General features: G+C 35.3%; 1 protein-coding gene across 2 annotated transcripts; it reads right to left on the bottom strand.

Annotated features, from left to right (window-relative positions):
• Nucleotides 1-63: 63 nt before the first annotated feature.
• LOC148839483 (N-acetylglucosamine transporter UNC93A-like) lies at nt 64-14,577 on the bottom strand. 2 transcript variants are annotated; one of them, XM_088940608.1, is made up of 8 exons: nt 14,286-14,577; nt 12,718-12,899; nt 5,545-5,774; nt 4,210-4,335; nt 2,874-3,085; nt 2,052-2,187; nt 1,436-1,567; nt 64-1,150 (listed from the first exon to the last, which is right to left on the bottom strand). In XM_088940608.1, exons 1-8 carry the CDS (start codon nt 14,370-14,372, stop codon nt 882-884), a joined length of 1,374 nt encoding a protein of 457 aa, XP_088796734.1. In that variant the 5' UTR covers nt 14,373-14,577; the 3' UTR covers nt 64-881. The 2 variants fall into 2 exon arrangements, with proteins under 2 accessions (XP_088796734.1, XP_088796744.1); XM_088940618.1 differs by lacking the exon at nt 12,718-12,899 and having other exon boundaries at nt 14,286-14,349.
• Between the last annotated feature and the right edge of the window lie 3,198 nt (nt 14,578-17,775).

Raw genomic sequence — 17,775 nt, 5'->3', positions numbered from 1 at the left:
CTGTATCCCTTCAAAAAGGGAGTTTAGAGCCCTCCAAAAGTAAATAACAAAGTCAAACTGTTATTTGTGCTTTTTAATCATATTTTTAATCAATTTGTATTTTGATTTTGAAATTATTACAGATGATAAATACAATATACTATACATTTTATTTTTGAGTACTGTAATTCAATGCCTATACTTGGTCATATAAAAATAAAAAAATACTTTGGGGTCAACCCGCTAATTTAATAAGAATGTGAATTCTTCACAAAGAATTCTAAAAGCCTTATGAGTTCTTAATGGATACTCCAACAGGTAAGCCATTACAGTAGTCTGAGTCTGATAAAATAAAAGAGTGTATCATCTAACCTACCAGTGTAGTTCAAATGGAGCCCTTGTGATGTTTCTTACATTGGCTTCAAGTACATACAGTATACAGGATCAAAAAGAACAACCAGGTTTTCAATTTCAGTCAAATGTCTACTTTCAGCAATATCAATAACAAAATCACTCATTTGTGTAGTTAATGTTGGGAGCCATAAATTATATCACAGTCTGAATATTCTTTGTTAACATGGATTACTAAATTTTCTTTTATCAGAATACTTTTAGTGTGAAGCATGAAAGATATGGATTTTTTTCTAAGTTTATAACAGAAAGTATGGTAATAAGGGAGTGGTGTCAAATCCTCTGAAAGTATATTAGTAGAACAGACTATGAAGTCAACAATACTGCAGCATGGACAAAACTGACTTTTGAGTGTCTCAAAGAAAACTAACCATAATGATTGTTTTTAAAGTTCACAACCAATGGGTTTTAACGTTCTTAATTCACCTGTATGCTTTGAAAAAAAAAGAAATTCCTTCAAAAAGTGTAACACGTTAACACAAAATAGTTTGCTAAAATTTTGTTTCAGAAATGATCAGCATCTCTGGCACTTTCTTTAACACATTGTCTTCTCTCACTGTAGGATTCTTGTACTCTTTGTATTCCACCAACCCATAGAGTGCCATTGAAACAACCAGAACTCCTATCAAGACATACAGCTTAATGTCCAAACAGATGAAGTTGCTGTAAGCAAAAGCGATCACAAATCCTACCGACTCCCAGAGTCGATAATTGGCAAATGCTGCCTCCTTGTGTTCATGAAAGAGAACTCCATAAAGGGCTAGAAAAAAACATTTCATTCATGTTAGGATAGATGCTGAAAATAACACTTAATTTAACTAATCTATAAATTGTAACTATACCAATGATTGAAACAATTCTTATTTACATAATTACATAATATATGTAATCCTAACTACTACTTATTTAATGAATAAGAGATTAGTGTTGTTAAAATAATCCTAACAATCCTAATTTTCAAGAATTGTGCATGAAATGTTGGTTACTGTTGTGCCAGCTGCTCATGAGCAAAATCAAAGTATATCTGAGAGCTCTGGTAACTTGCCATTGGTTTGTGTCTGCCACACAGCATCTGCCATTCCCCAAAGAGCAGGAAATACAAAGAAGACTGCTAGCTGGTCTGGATGAGGTTTCCACAAGAGCAGGGCTATTATACAGCTAAAATTTGACACGGTTGCTGCAAGAGAAAAGCAGAGATACAAAATGTTTTGTGATCTTTTATATATTAACATTGTAAAGTATACAGCTGCTTGAGAACATATGTCCTTAAAGCAATAAGGTGTAAATGGTAACTTGTGAAGACTGTGCCTTGTCCTTAAACCAGTAGTAGTTTTATCAAAATCAGGGTTAAAGACAAAAAGTCTAAACAAAGATTTATGATGCATATAAACTTTGTTTCAGGAAAGTATACTGTAAAGATGATTCACCAAAGTGATTGACAGTTTAATCTGTCAATTATTTTACATGTAAAGCCTTAACCCAATTATGTCCAAAAAAGATTTTAGTGTTCTGATCAGTATAGCATTTACTAAAGCATGGCTTCAGTTATGTTTTGAAGGATCACTTTACTTTTACCACATCACAAAAACAAAGGCTTGTTTGTGTTCTGAAAACTATATTTAGATCACATGTAATCTTGTTCTGGAGAAAATGCTTCTTACCCAAGCCAAATAAGGCTGCTCTTCCTGTATACTGTGCCAGTTTTCCAAAGGCATAGGAACATAATGAATTTGTTGCGCCAAAGCAGATCATCACAAAACCAACAAAATGTATTCCCAGTGCACAGGTGACATAGTACTGGAAAGATAGTTGTGAGTAAAAATAGTATGTCAGTTTAAGAAAGTAACTTCCATCTAGTCATAAATATGTTGAGGTATTGTTTCCCCATGTGATTATTCACCACCTTTATTTTTGTAACTAATTAGATTTTTTTCAAATAAGTCGATCAAAAATACTACCTGTGTTTGTCCAAGCAGTTTAATTTCTGCATTTCTGTATTACCATTAAGATGAAAACATCAAATAAAATAATTTATCATTTATTACCCAGGATTATGAAGTATAGAACAAAAATCAGTGACTGAAACAGATAAACCTAATATCTGCTTAAATGTTCATGTTATTTAAGCAAAAAAAATGCTTGTACACTGGGTCTAGGTGTGATTAAAATTTTGGTGGAGCTTAGATATTCTCATCACTCTACAAAGCAACATTACTATGCTGTACCCTGTGGTGTGTTCAGAAGTTATACTTTTAAAACAGTAATTCATCTTAAGAAAATATATGTTTCATTTAGTGTCAGAGCTCTGAAAAAGGGTTTGATTTTCAGAGCAAACATCAAAAATAATCACTATTCATAGAGAATGAGGAAACAGAGGCTGGTGGTGTTTTGCTTCTATGTCACAATGACATTTTGAAAATAAATTATGATTAATTCCCTATTTTTCAAAAGAGTAACTTTTCTGTTCAAGGTCATTTTCTTACTTTGGTGTAATCTCCTGCAAGGAAGCCCTGCTCAAAACCACTGTACATTGTCAGAGGGATGAGCAGAATCTGTCGCTTGTCAGAGAGGTGTTTGAAAGTGGCCAGGAAAACTGTCCAAAATGGATCTCTGTTGTCCCTGAATTCACGAGCTGCATCTCTGTCAAGGTTGTCCAGGAAAACTGCCACAAAGATCATAGCCAGGACTCCAACACCTGTGCAAAGGTCACAAACACAGCCTCTGAGCTACAGTACATTATGCTGTCACAAAGGATTGAGTTGCAGAATATGGGATAAGGAGAAGCACATTCAGCAAGAATTTTGTTGAAACCTAAGAAAGTTTTGAGAAAAATGGTTGCTTTAGAAGTGAATCAACAGATTTTGAGTAGTCCTAAGCAGATACAGTATCACAAAGATGAATGAACTGCTTATGAGATGGTAAATTGAGCCACCACCTCCACCGCAACTGTTTGGTATCCTGGTGTCCTGGTGTCCTGATTCACTAGGGAATGGCACCAGCTGTATAAACAACAGGTGCATGAATACAGTATTGCAGTGCAGGAAGACCTGCTACGTCCTGACGTTGCTATAAATATGGAGAAACATGAAAATAGTGAACTCAATGAACAGTTTTTCTTCTTACAGTGTATATGCATTCTATGCAAAAAAATCCATAAAGGTCTTTAACAGTAATGCTTTAGTTAGATGTTTCGTTAGATGTATTCAGTTTTTGCAAATGCTTTGTTTTGTTTTTATCCTAACATAAATTCTTAAATGCAGATGATTAAACTCTATGCATAAATTGTATTCATTTTATGAAAAACTATATTAACAATGCATTTTTAAAACCTAGAATTGGTTTATTAGTTTGTGGCTAACACTCAACTCCTGTGACTTCCTGGATGCCTACAGGCTTTCAGTGAACCAAATGAGGAACACTTTTCTCCTCAGTAAAACTTCTGTTGGAACTTGTGTCAAAAGATGAATGGTTCTTTGGGAGCAGACTGAAAAATATGTTGTTCCTATCCCATTCTCCCCTCTTGCAGTACAAGAATCCTTGCTGTCGGACAATATTTAAAGAAATATTTCACAGGTACAAACAAGGTGGGTATAAAAATAAATAAAATAACATTTTAAAAATAAGAAGACCTAAATGTGTAAAAAAAAATTTTACATATGAAATGAATACAATATATTTAACTCTTCAAGACCCAAGCATTGATCTGAGAAAGAAAAATGAACACTCTTTGTTATATCATGTACTGTATCATACCATTGCTACTTTTATGTAACACAGTGTCTCCCAGTGTTGAGTAACTGTACTTGTGCACAAACTTACCTATATAACTGCCCAGAAGGGTATAGACTAATGTGTCTGGAGGCCTTGTTGAGTTTCCTGCAGCTTCACCAGTGTACTCACAGCTGCCTGCTCCACAGAACTTCAGGCCTTCTTCAGGTATTTCAGCTTCAGAATGAAAAATGAATACCAAGCAATATTTTTTAAAGTGCCTTTTACACTAAGGCATTCCAGAGTGCATTAGGTTGCAGAACCTTTAAAAAGATCAGTTTAAATTTAAAAGAGTGTAATGTTTCAGCAAAAGTGTTTACTGAAAAAGGAGTGTCAAAGACAAGGTTCACGGCAACTGATGACTATAAACAGAACCATAGTATTAAAGTCATGGCCTTTGGGTACCAACAAGCCTGCAATTTCTAGTCTAAAGGAATAATAATGAATATATGGACAAATTAACTTCTGTTGATAAGGCTTACCCATCCTAACAAGGACTTTATACGTTATTATGCAGCAATACAGTATGTTGCATAACGTTTTATGGTAATCCTATAATATCACATACTGTACTGTATATACTGTACAGTACATAGTGTGCCAGAGACATTTTCTCAGTCAACAACAATTTTACATTTTATATTTGTTGTATACAGGGAGGTGAATAAGGGAAGATGATGCATACAATACATGATTTAAAGGAGTACTGCACAGATCTTTTGGAACAGCTATTCATTCCATCACTAAGGCCAAATGTGCTAGAGAGACTTACGCCACTTTGCACTAAAATACATCATGACAACAAGGGGCAAGGCATCATCAATGCTTTGATAACCAGCTTCAAGCCTATTTCCCCTATCTACAAAATCAACAAGAAAGCCTTCAGAAAAGAGTTAAGTACAGTATACTCCATGAGATAGGCATCGCAAGTTCAGTTTCAGGTCTAGGCAATGTCACCAGTAAACTAACTACAGTATGTTTCCCTAAGTGGCAGCACACAATTGGCTGAGAGTCACTGAAGAATGGGTTGAAATTAATCAGAACAGCTTTATCAGCTTCTGACTCAAAACTGCTTCAACCTTAGTTGTAAGACTGACAGGATTATCCTATTGGTTTCATTCTTTTTTTTTTTTCTAGTTGTGCCAATCTCTGACAAACATCATCAAACTGACAGCTCTCACACAGACACCATTGGTTGCTTCTGCAGACATTTCCGTTACAGGCACAGCTAAGAGCAACCCAACACTTCAATCATTCTCCTCCCCCTCGCTTATAGAAGTGTTAGTGTCCCACATCATATTTCATAGCATTTCTAATTATGACCTAAAGTTAGAACAAATCCAAAGGAAATGAAGTGATAGAGAGGTTCTAATTGTATTTACTTACCAATTTCTGTATCTTGCCCAAAGATAAGAGAAGACATGAGGTTTCCCCACACTGCAGATGACTGAAATATTAAAAAGAATATTCCAAAGTATTGGTTGACAACATCAGGACCTCTCTTGTTGTCCTTTTCAGCTTGCAGGTTTCCACTAATAGTGAGGTAGGTACACTTTGCAGACCACAAAGGAGAGCCTCCTAACCCCAAAATCACAGAGGTGGTGATTAGGGTTTCCCTGAGAAAGACAAAAACCAATGTTTCAAATACTCTGATGATAGTTGGCAATATTCTGATATTAGCAGAGTTTTATTAGACGTCCAATCAAGGAAAATATTAAATGGAAATCAACAAATATATTAGTTTGGAATTCCTGATAAGCTAAAGAGAAAATATGAGTTGAAAAAGTTGAATTGGAATTCACATACAGTGTCTTGCAAAGGTGTGTAACTCCCTGCAAAGTTTTCACCTAATGTTACTATCTGAGCTTACAATCATGGAACATTCAAATGGGACTTTATATTTAGAGACTACACAAATCTATTTATAAAAATTGGTACAGATAAATGTGCTAATCATATGCAAATCTAAAGTAAAATTCTAAAGAAATTCCAAAATCTGAAGATTCTCAATTCCTTCCACTATTTTCCTTTGCTACAGCAACAGTTAGTCAAATCAAATGTAAAATAGTAATAATAAAATCTCAGAATGAGTGTACTGGTTTCTGTCTGTGTGTTATCAAAGTGTTTAACTTGACGTCTCAGTAAATACATTTGTCTTTGTAAGTTCAAAACTTTGTAAGTTTGTAACCTGCTGCCATATCACCCTGCAACCTCACAACTGGAAACCCACTAAAGCTAAGCAGGTGTGAGCACTGTCAGTACCTGGATGTAGACCGCCTGGAAAAAACTAAGGGTGCTGCTGGAAGAAGTGTTAGTGAGGCCAGCAGGTGGTCTGTGTGGGTCCTAATACCCCAGTATAATGATGGGGACACTACACTGTAAAAGGGCGCCGTCCTTCAGATGAGATGTAAAACTGAGGTGCTGGCTGTCTTTGGGCATTAAAAATCTTGGTGTTTCTCGAAAAGAGTAGGGGTGTTACCCTGGCATCCTGGCCAAAATTCCCATTGGCCTTTACTAATCACCGCCTCCTAATAATCCCCATCTACAAATTGGTTTCATCCTTTAGCTGCTGTATGGTGAGCACACAGGTGCACTATAGCTGCCAACGCATCATCCAAGTTGATGTTACACGTTGGTGGTGTTGGAGTCCCACTTACCTGTAAAGTGCTTTGAGTGGAGTGTCCAAAAAAAGCTATATACAGTGTGAGGAACTATTATTATTAAGTTCCCTCAAATATAAAATTTCAAGCAACAAATAACATAATGTTATGATCATTTGAATTTGAAGACCAAGGAGCCTTTAATTTGATTACTTACATTACTTACTTTACTTTGTTTTGTAATTATGGAAGTTGCTTTGAATCATTCTTGGAGTGAAATTAAATGGAATGTGCATTATGCCACTCAAATGCTATCAAGATCAGAAAAGCCTCCAAACTGAGTATTTGAATTAGCAGGGAGCTGGTTAGGCAGGCCACTGTGAAGATAACAATAATTTGAGAGATTTGCTAAATTTGTAAGATGTATGGACAATATCCCAGTCTCTACACAAAGCTGGACTTTATGGGGGAATTGTAAGAAAAAAGCCTTTACTGAAAAAGACATCTTAAATCTTGTATGAGAGATACTGTGGCAGAGGATTTTATGGAAAGACAAAGAAAAAAATTGAATTTATGGTATAAATGGAAAGCATTAAATAAGACACAATCCATTCAAAATGTATCACCTGGTGAGCATCATCCCAACTGTCAAGCATAACCTGCTCAGGATTAAAACTAAAAGTGGTAAATGTAAATGTCAAGTACTGTAAATGTCTTTTAGTGGACCAGTAACAGTCCATCAATTATTCACAACAAGCTTGTCAGAAGTGTAACAAGGAAGAATGGACACTTTTACATCAACATACTGAGTCTCTTACCATGTCCTCCTGTCTCCACCTTTTCTCTCTTGTACCTGCCTGATTTATCAGCAGCCATATCACTCTGCAACTCAAAACAGGCAACCCACTGAAGCTAAGCAGGTGTGAGCCTGGTCAGTACCTGGATTGGAGAACTCCTGGGAAAAACTAAGGTTGCTGATGGAAGAGGTGTTAGTGGGGCCTGCAGGGGGCACTCACCATGTGTTCTATGTGGGTCCTAATGCCCCAGTATAGTGAAGGGGACACTATACTGTAAACAGGTGCCGTCCTTCGGATGAGACGTAAAACCGAGGTCCTGACTTTCTGTGGTCATTAAAAATCCCAGGGCGTTTCTTGAAAAGAGTAGGGGCGTCACCCCAGCGTCCTGGACAAATTTCCAATTGGCCCTTACCAATCATGGCCTCCTAATAATCCCCAACTATGAATTGGCTTTATTTCTCTACTCTCCTCCCCACTGAAAGCTGATGTGTGGTAAGCGTTCTGGCGCACTATGGCTGCCGACGCATGCTCCAGGTGGATGATGCACATTGGTGATGGTGGAGGAGAGTCCCCATTACCTGTAAAGCGCTTTCAGTGGAGTGTCCAGAAAAGCTCTATATAAGTGTAAGCAATTATTATTATTATTATTATGTTGTTGTGATCCTGGGCTATTGATGATAATCTTAATCATTTACCAAGAACTTCATTAACTAAGATAAACCTAGGTGAAGTTCACAATTCCTTAGATCACAGAATTAACATTACCTTGCTTTGAAGCTTCCTGAAAACTGGAAATGTTTATACAGACCAGGTGTTACCCATTGTATATAGATTCTTATAGACACTTCAATAGTTAAAATAGTAACAATACAATAAGTGTAATTAATCAAATTGTGCTAATTTAGATATTAAATCACCTTATAAACAAAACAATTACATTTTGTAACAGCCCTTGTTTAACCGCTACATCAGTGTTATTTTTGTCTATGGGGATAGTTTATGAGTAAGGTTTCTAACAGTTATAATAATGTTTGGATTAGGGATAGACTTTGTGATTATGTAAAATGAGGTGTAGTTCATATATTGATTACACTATTGCTGTGAAATGTGGAAATGCAGTAATTAGTTGGCTCTAAAAGAAATTAAAGCTAAAAAGTTTGGATTAATCTTATTTAGTCAAATACAATTATACAATTATTGACACCTATCCTTTTGTTACATTTAGCTATTCAGTACAATACATAACAATCAAAGATGTAAGACCTGAAATTAAAATAAAATAAGAGAATTGCTTATTGATCAATGAGATCTCTTTTGCCCTGAACTGATCCTAGTACTAGCAGTGTTTCAGAATATCAGAAGATAATATTAAATGTTCCATACAACTCTTTTTTGTACTAGAGAAGAGTCAGTTTTTTTAAAAGCCACATATTTTGTGGTGTTTTGTGACTCAGCTACAGTGAGGGGATGCATTTTAGTAGAATGGCATTCTGAAGTTTACTTTGTTTTGAGGCTGTTTTTCTTTCTCACTATTCTTTTCCATATATTGTATTAGTATTTGTTATACTTCATATGCTTTCAATACTGTTCTGAATTGTAATAATGAGGCTTAAAAATCAAATGTATTGTTTTGTCTTCATGATACAATACATATGTGTAACAGATATCTCCCTGATTTGATAGCATAAGGAAATCTGTACATAAATTCTCCCTACTGAAATGTCTAGTCAGTAAACAGAACACAGTTATGTATGATAATCTTCTAAGCCAAATATATGTCCCTAATATAGATTGCCTTTGTTATATTAGTAATAGAGAAAAACCACACCTGGTCGAACCCATTTAGCCAGTCCACCAAATACTATCTTCCTTTTTACCAACGGCTCATATGGCTACGAACAAAGCTGTAATTAAGAACGCAGATTGTTGTTATTTTAACCTGAATTGTTTTTCCTTCTTTTAGAAATCTTGCCCTGAGATTAACTTGACTCACCCTCCAAATTAGCCATGAGTATCATATCAGACACTCCCATGTTATTCCCTATGGCTTTTATAGGACAGGCTTCACAGGAACTCCTAATTCCTCAATTACCTCATGCAAATGTAGTGTAAGGAATGTCTTATTACCATCCCATGGTGGCTCCATGTTCTTTCCACCTCCTAAACCTGGCTGCACTGTTACAGTGAAGTAAAAATATAATCTCACAAAAAGTCAAGCCAACAGCAAATACCAAGCAGAACAACTGACCAATTTTCATTTTTAATGCAATGTCAGAAAAAAGATTATTTTAGCTTATTTTTATCCTAGAGGTAACAATCTCAATAAGAATCTTAACTCCAATACTCAGAAAAATACATTCATGTTCAGACAATGTGTACACAGATAATGGATTTGTACATCTCTTTGTACAATAGATCAGTTTTTCAGATTTTAGAGCTCAAAGTCCTCAGGACTTGTAAGTGATTAAATTGAAGTAGACAACTGACGTTGTGTATTTTACTTTAGACGGCACATTCTGAGCAGTCAGAAAACTACTGTACCCAGGACTCTGTTATTGAATTGCCATAACAATGTCATATTGATCCACATGAAATTATACTGTTACTATTAATTTATGTCCGAACCTATCCCATTGAATGCGCATTTAATTTTGTATATATTTTGGTTTACTGACAAAATATTGAACCAATCTGTCTTTCTTTCCCAGTTTCTCAGAATCAAACCTGGTTTTTCAGTTCAACATGCTAATAATAATATTTGTCTTCATTTATGCATAAGGAAGACAAAAACTATTGTTTACTTAAATAAATATCATAAATTGCAGAAAAATACAGATTCTACATAAAAAAACATTTTAAAACAATTTCTATCTTCTTATTAAATGTCTGGGTTAATAATCACAAATTACCAATTAGACCCTGCAGTTCAAATGCCTTGTTGCACCATCTTCCATCCATGTTCTTACCACTTTATTCAACATAGTGCTGTGAAGAAGCCAGAGCCAATCCCTGAAAGCAATGGGTACAAAACAGGAAACACCCTAGATGGACACCAGGCCATTGTAGGATACACACAGGCACACTATATCTCCTCTCTGGAACCATGCAGTTTACAGCATGTTAGCTCTGCAGGAAGGCTTGATAGAACTGCATGTTGGTAGAACTACAGTATAGCTCTCCAAAGAGCATTAACGAGCTGCTGGATTGTTGACTCTTAAAACTAATTTTGAAAAAATATGGAAAAAGTTGGCCGTTATATAAAAACACACCAGAAACCATACTTAATTGCCATTGTTACACTGTGAATTGTGAATGTTTTGTTACACGGTGGAAGTGGTTCATTCCATCAGCTGCATGACAAATAAGGCATAGATGAACTTAATATAGATGTGTGCTATGCAGCTGACTAGTGTGGTTATTGTACTGATGAGCCAAGCAATGTGACATTTCAACATTCCTGGCTTTATGTAGATGATAGTCAGCATGCCCCCCCCAAGGTGAGCTTGTTCTGGGCCCAGGTATTCTGCATCTTCAGTGACTGCAGCCATCAGCCTCTTCTGCTCAATAAGGCAGACTTTACTGTGACCTCTAAGAGGACCAAGTGGTGACTTGGACTCACCACCCATTCCCACCCACCTACCAACACCTCCATAGCATCTATAGCTGGGAGCATCCCCGCTGCTATGCCATGCCACCTCCCACATTCCAAACCTCCATGGCCTCTGTCACTGGATTTTCCAGTAGCTGCTTTCACTGGGTTCAAAGGAGCTTTCACTGAAGACATTTGTGCGTCCATATAGAGCTTATTTATATATATATAAGCCGGCAGCCATATCACCCTGCAACTCACAACTGGCAACCCACTGAAGCTAAGCAGGTGTGAGCCTGGTCAGTACCTGGATGGAGACCTCCTGGGAAAAAGCAAGGTTGCTCCTGGAAGAGGTGTTAGTGGGGCTAGTAGGAGGTGCTCACCCTGTGGTCTGTGTGGGTCCTAATACCCCAGTATAGTGACGGGGACACTATACTGTAAAAAGGTGCTATCCTTTGGATGAGACATAACACCGAGGTCCTGACTCTCTGTGGTCATTAAAAATCCCAGGGCATTTCTCGAAAAGAGTAGGTGTTTTACCCCGGCATCCCGGTCAAAATTCCCATTGGCCCTTGCCAATCATGGCCTCCTAATAATCCCCCTCTATGAATTGGCTTCATCACTTTGTTCTCCTCCCCACTAATAGCTGACGTGTGGTGAGCGTTCTGGTGCACTATGGCTGCTGTCGCATCATCCAGGTGGTGCTGCACATTGGTGGTACGGAGTCCCCATTTCTTGTAAAGCACTTTGAGTGGTGTGTCCAGAAAAGTGCTACAGTATATAAGTGTAAGCAATAATAATAATAATAATAATTATAATAATAATAATAATTATTATTATTATTTTTATTATTATTATTATTATTATATGAGATCTTTAAATAACATGACTCACAGCTGCCCATTAAGGTAACGAATCACAGCTGTGAGCTTCCAGATGAGCACCAGCTGACACCATTGTAGCAGCAAGGCATATTATTACATTAAGCTTTGTTATAGATATCTAAAAGTTAGTTGGACCTTTTTGTTGATGGCCAGAATACCAGTTTATTCAGTAATAAACAATCAATAAAAATCCATTTCTAATTGTTTCAGTAAATACAAGACACTCACATCTCTACATCCTGTCACTGTGCACTAACCAAATCCTTCTTCAAAATGTAAGTAAAAATATTTCTGTCAATTTTTTTATCTAAAATAAAATGTTAAACTGGATAAAATTGGTACTGTTCCCTTCGTGTCAATGTTATTGTTATATGATTAAACACAGGAATATTCCTTTTCTTCTTGTGTTTACTCCTTTACTTTCTATTTTCATCTAGATTACAATTAGACATTTTTTCAAGTTTGAAATATATTGGAAGCCTTCATCTCAACGCTGATTTTACGTGCTCATGCTTTCTTCTACCATATGTATCATTTTGAACTTTTCGAATTATCTCTTATTTTTCATCAGAGTAATTACTTTCAAATATGTATCATCCTGAATAAAGGCACCACATAATATTGGTGGCTTCAACCCGAACAAGCAAAAATTTATTTATAGACATAGTAAAAAAGTAATTGTAATTTACCAGCCCGGGTAGATGTTGCCGAATGAATATGCCACATAGCAACCCATGGATGCAACAATGGTCCATTTGCAGCCCAAATTCTTAATAAGAATGGGTGGTAAGAACATTGAAGATAGGATGATAGATGCATAGATGACACTCAGAGATGCTACTCCCATCCCTTCACTGGCATTAAGGCTGCTCTGAAACAAATAACCAAAGTGCAAGTATAAGATTGAGAGGATTTATTCACATTTATATGTCCTTTTTATTATGGTTGTCATGACATAAGTTGAATTATAGCCAGAAATATTACTCTTTTAATTGTACAACTTGTATAAGGTAAATATGGTATACCAGGCACACCAAAATAATGTATCTAAGAACCACTGACTGCAACACAATGTTACAGTAGTTTTCTTAGGAATTTACATTTTATGTGATTGCAATTATGTTTGAAAGAATTGCAATGAATGTAACAGCTAGAGAGAGGCTGTTAAGGAGGAAAAATGCTGGCAATGTATTATTTCCTGGTATTCTAAATAATTTACTGGCACATGATTTATAGACCAGTCATTAACTGTATTTGATAAATTAGGGGTCTAAAAAACAAATGAACACAATAATGTTCAACAATGATTTCACAAGAAATAGTAAGTAGAGACCAATCATAATTACATAAAAAAGTTATTTGTAAAACTGAATAAACTACTAGACCCTAACAAACTGCATAGAACAAACTGGTCAAATGAAACAGTCTTGTGGTTTGCTCCCAAAACATACTTCATTTTCAGTGTTTTCAAATTATTTTGATGTATTGTTACATTTTCAACATGTGTTTTGCAGACTTTATTCTTAACAAATTTGTTATTTTTGTTTTATGGTGGATTAAGTATTTGCTCCCATTCAATGCTGCTTGCTGTACTGCAGTCTTTTTATGCTCAGTTATACAAAATTATATTTCTCTAATACATCAGGTTTAAAACTTACTGTATGTCTTCAGCATGATAAAGAGTAAACAATTGTCAGGCTTACTGGACTCTTCTATGTATGTTTGTGTCAGTTATACAGTAGTATAGTTAAACCATAGCTCATTTTATTCTGAGGTGTTTAATTAAGGCTCTATTTTTTGTGTATAAAGATAAAAGAGATAAGATAAAAAGAGAATATTACAGAGCTGCTTGCACCATACTTTTCAGTAAATAAATTAGAGAAAATAAAATTACAAAAGTAACTTCAAACATTGTATTCAGTTCAAACAACAACATTTTCAAATTGTTTGTTGTTAAGTGGTTTAATTAGCTATGAAACAACAGTTGATATTAAATAGGTTCCATCAAAGGTCATTTGATTTCTAAAGCTACATTTCTTTAAAAAGTACTTGTGTTTTTTTAAATATATGCAACCTAAATGCTTCCAGTAAAAAAATATGCTAACTGTTGCTGTAGTATGTTTGTTACGATTAGAACATTTTAGCTTTCACAGGAAAATGAACTTCCCTTTTCATTGTAATGTCAATAATACTATTAATGATCCACAAAGACACTGTAGCCCTGTCAGAAACTCTCTCTTACTATGTAATGCACTACCTGTAAACTTTGAAGTCCTCCATATGCAGTGAAGAGCAGCAAAAATCCAAAGGAGACAACAAGGACATTTTTCATATTTCTTCCCATTTTTCCTCAGGCTACTTATCCTCCGAGAGAAAAGGGAAACAATGCAGCTTTTTAGAACAGCAATAGGTTTCCACAGTGATTGAGACCTAATCCAAACAACTTCTGATTAGCCTTGGTGGAAAAAGAATCATTGCAAATACTATTTGAAGGCAAAGTCCAGAACAGTTACGTGTCCTCCATAAAGTGCTGAAAACCACCCTAGAATGGATTGAGATTAATATTGGTTTCCTTATCAGCGAGGACAAGGAAATCTTATCTCTGTTTCAGGAATTTTCACTAGCTATATATAAACAATGTGGGTGTCTTAACTTGACAGCATAATAGTCACCAAAACTTTTACAGTAAAATTAAAAAATACAGTGATTTAACTTTAACACAATAACCTACAGAAATAGTCAAATATTTTTGGGAAGGCACCACAACCAAAACATTGTGTCTCTTTTCTTTTTCTTTCAGCATGGAATAAACCTGTACCTCTTCGTTTGTCATACATTGTTAGCAAAAGAAGTCTGTCCCACGCCATGCCTTCAGCATTTCTGCTAAATGAGCTGCAGTTTGGCATTCATGAAACTAACTGTAATTTTCCATTAGTAAATATATGAACATTTATAGATTAGGTAGTGTATATTATTATTATTTTCTATTAATGGCAGGTGCCTGAATAAATTTAGACTAGCAGTGAGGAACCAGACTGACTACACTGTGGGATATATTTCAGTCCACTAAAAAAGTGGTTTCTCAAAATGAGCAAGCATACACTTTTAAATAAAGGTGCGAGTCAAAATTGTACTTAAGTTTCTCAGAGCATATGAATTCCATGAATGTGAATGTGAATTCCATACAGATGCAGGCAGCATTAGGGAAGAGGGAGGCAGAGGTTCCATGGACACAATATACTGTGTTTTACAGCACTGGTATGAGTTCAGGAGAGCAGTCTTGAAAGGGAGGAGAGAACACTCCTGTCCAGTGAAACACCCTGCCTATGAAGTTCAAACTTTAGATAACACACAGAAAGTAACAGTTAGTACTTTATTATTCGCAAATAACAAAAACTAACTCCATTTAACAGCTCCAAAGACAATGTGCTTTATCACAAAAACTAAACAATAATCCAGTAAGTGGCCTAAATCTTGTATGAAAAAAAGAAGAAAGAAAACACAACGTTTCGGCCGTGGAGCCTGAAGAAGGCTCCACAGCCGAAACGTTGTATTTTCTTTCTTCTTTTTTTCAGCATGGAATAAACCTATTACTTGTTCCTTTGCAGGCTATGCATGCTGACGCAGCTACCCACCTGAACTATTAAATCCAGTATGCTTATTAAAAGATCAACATGGAAGAACTCCTAGCTTCACAGACATGGTAGTATGGCTTGTTCCATAATCCAGTAACCCTCTGTGTAAAGAAATGCCTCCCTTTTCTCAATTTTAAATTTAATTCCACAAGAAGAAGCCCACTGTGTTGACTTCATCAATGCCTTTGAGAATTTTGAGTACCTTACTGAAGCCCCATCATAATCTCTGTTCAAGACCTAAAACACAGTTTTAACCTTTTAGCCAGTTGGAGTAAAACATTTCTTAACATTTCTAAATCCAGGAATAACCGATTCCACTAGAATATCCTTTTGTATCTTTTGATCAAAATTGAACACAGAATATCCCAAAATTGCTATACCAGGGGAAAACAATGTGTTCATATAGGCACCTACAGTAAGTTTTTTTTTAATGTAAGAGTAGAATCAATCTTGAATTTATTTAAGTCTTTTATTTTCTTTTACAGATTTATGTTTGCTAGTCCTCCTTTTTTAGTATCATCGAAGAACTTGACTTGATTGGTCACAATACCAGGATTGAGATAATCTTTACTTGGCAGAGCAGAAGTCCTGATACAGAACTTTACATTACATAATTAACCAGTCACCACTTATGTGTATCTTTTTTCTATCAGTTTTTAATTAAACTACATCTGTTTTTATACAGTACATCACTACTGTTATTTTTCAGCAGTTCTGTGCAGATCTTGAAATTTGTACCTTGCCTCCATCCTTGTTCAACTTATAATAAGGCTTTTCTACATAACATATAGCAAGGAAAAAACGGGTTCCTGCTTGACTATTTACTGTAACTCCCAGAACAATTAACAGTTATGTGTAATCGCACTGATTCTGCCACAATATTCTTGTAAAGGCTTCTTATCTAATCAGCATACAGTAGGTATGGGCATATGAGTGCCCATAATTTGGTTGTTTCCTGGAATGTATGTGAGGCTAATTCACTAAGGTATTTTGAAAACCAATCAAAATGTCTTTTTTATAACAGAATTAATCTTATTTGCGATGTGGTATTTGTCTGTTTATTGGTTTAATTAATAGTGTTCCTGTCAAGTGGTGGATTTTGACTCCACCATTACTAAAACAATTGTAAAATTTATGTTGATAAATATATTATGTACAAGCTGATTCTACATGTATAGCCATTAAAATATCATAACTCTTTTTGAGACTTTTTGTTCATAATAATCATAATAATGATTATCTAGCATAACATTTAATAGCATTTTATTTATTGCATTTAGGTTGCTTAGTTCTAGAAAAAAAAAGAGACATATTATTTATGTGTCATTCCTTTGATATAACAACTGTTGTCATCACGTCATTGTTTGGAAAATAATTATCCATCTTGTCACACTGTTTAGATAATGTTAATTAATACAATAATTTTATTTATAATATCTTTCAACTCTGACAAGACTTTATGCTATATGCTGATTGTTTCTTCTTATCAACTCTGTTAGTGTGTCAACTATAGTTTAGCTATTTATGGTTTTGGAATCAGTCGAAAAACTTATTCAGGATTCTTTGTGACTTATTTGATTCAAATCTTAAGTAAATTTGAAGTTTAAGTTCACAACAGTATATTGTTTTCATTTTAAAACTTTATGGACTTTTCTCTCCCATTAATGAATGCATTTGTACTTGCCCTTTCTAATCTTGATCATTGGAATGTGTTGGCTGGTACTGCAAATATGCTTAGAGCTCAGCAGTTCAGATCCAAAGTTAAAATGAACTTATCTCTTATTTTATGTTTTTTTGCATTGGCTGCCTGTGGGTTTCAGAATAAATTTCCATATGTTTTAAATGTTTGAATTATTTTTCTCCTATCTGTGAACTGTTATCTTCCTATACATATACTGTACACCTTGTTTGTAAACTTTAGACTTTGATTCTTCTTTTAATTACCAAAACAAGGGGAACCTTTGGACACCATGCTTCCTGGTCTGTTGCTCCAAACCTGTGGAAGGAACTCTCAGCACATACTGTGTTATGTATTGCAAGTCAATCAGCACTTTTAAATCTTCACTTTAAAACCTATTGATACAAAGTTAATCTAGATACAATGGGGAAACC

This window comes from Atractosteus spatula, chromosome 2 (assembly GCF_055471065.1).
Source record: "Atractosteus spatula isolate fAtrSpa1 chromosome 2, fAtrSpa1.hap1, whole genome shotgun sequence".
Taxonomy (NCBI): Eukaryota; Metazoa; Chordata; class Actinopteri; order Semionotiformes; family Lepisosteidae; genus Atractosteus; species Atractosteus spatula.
Note: the sequence above shows the minus strand (reverse complement) of the source record. Positions and strands in the feature narration are given on the sequence as shown.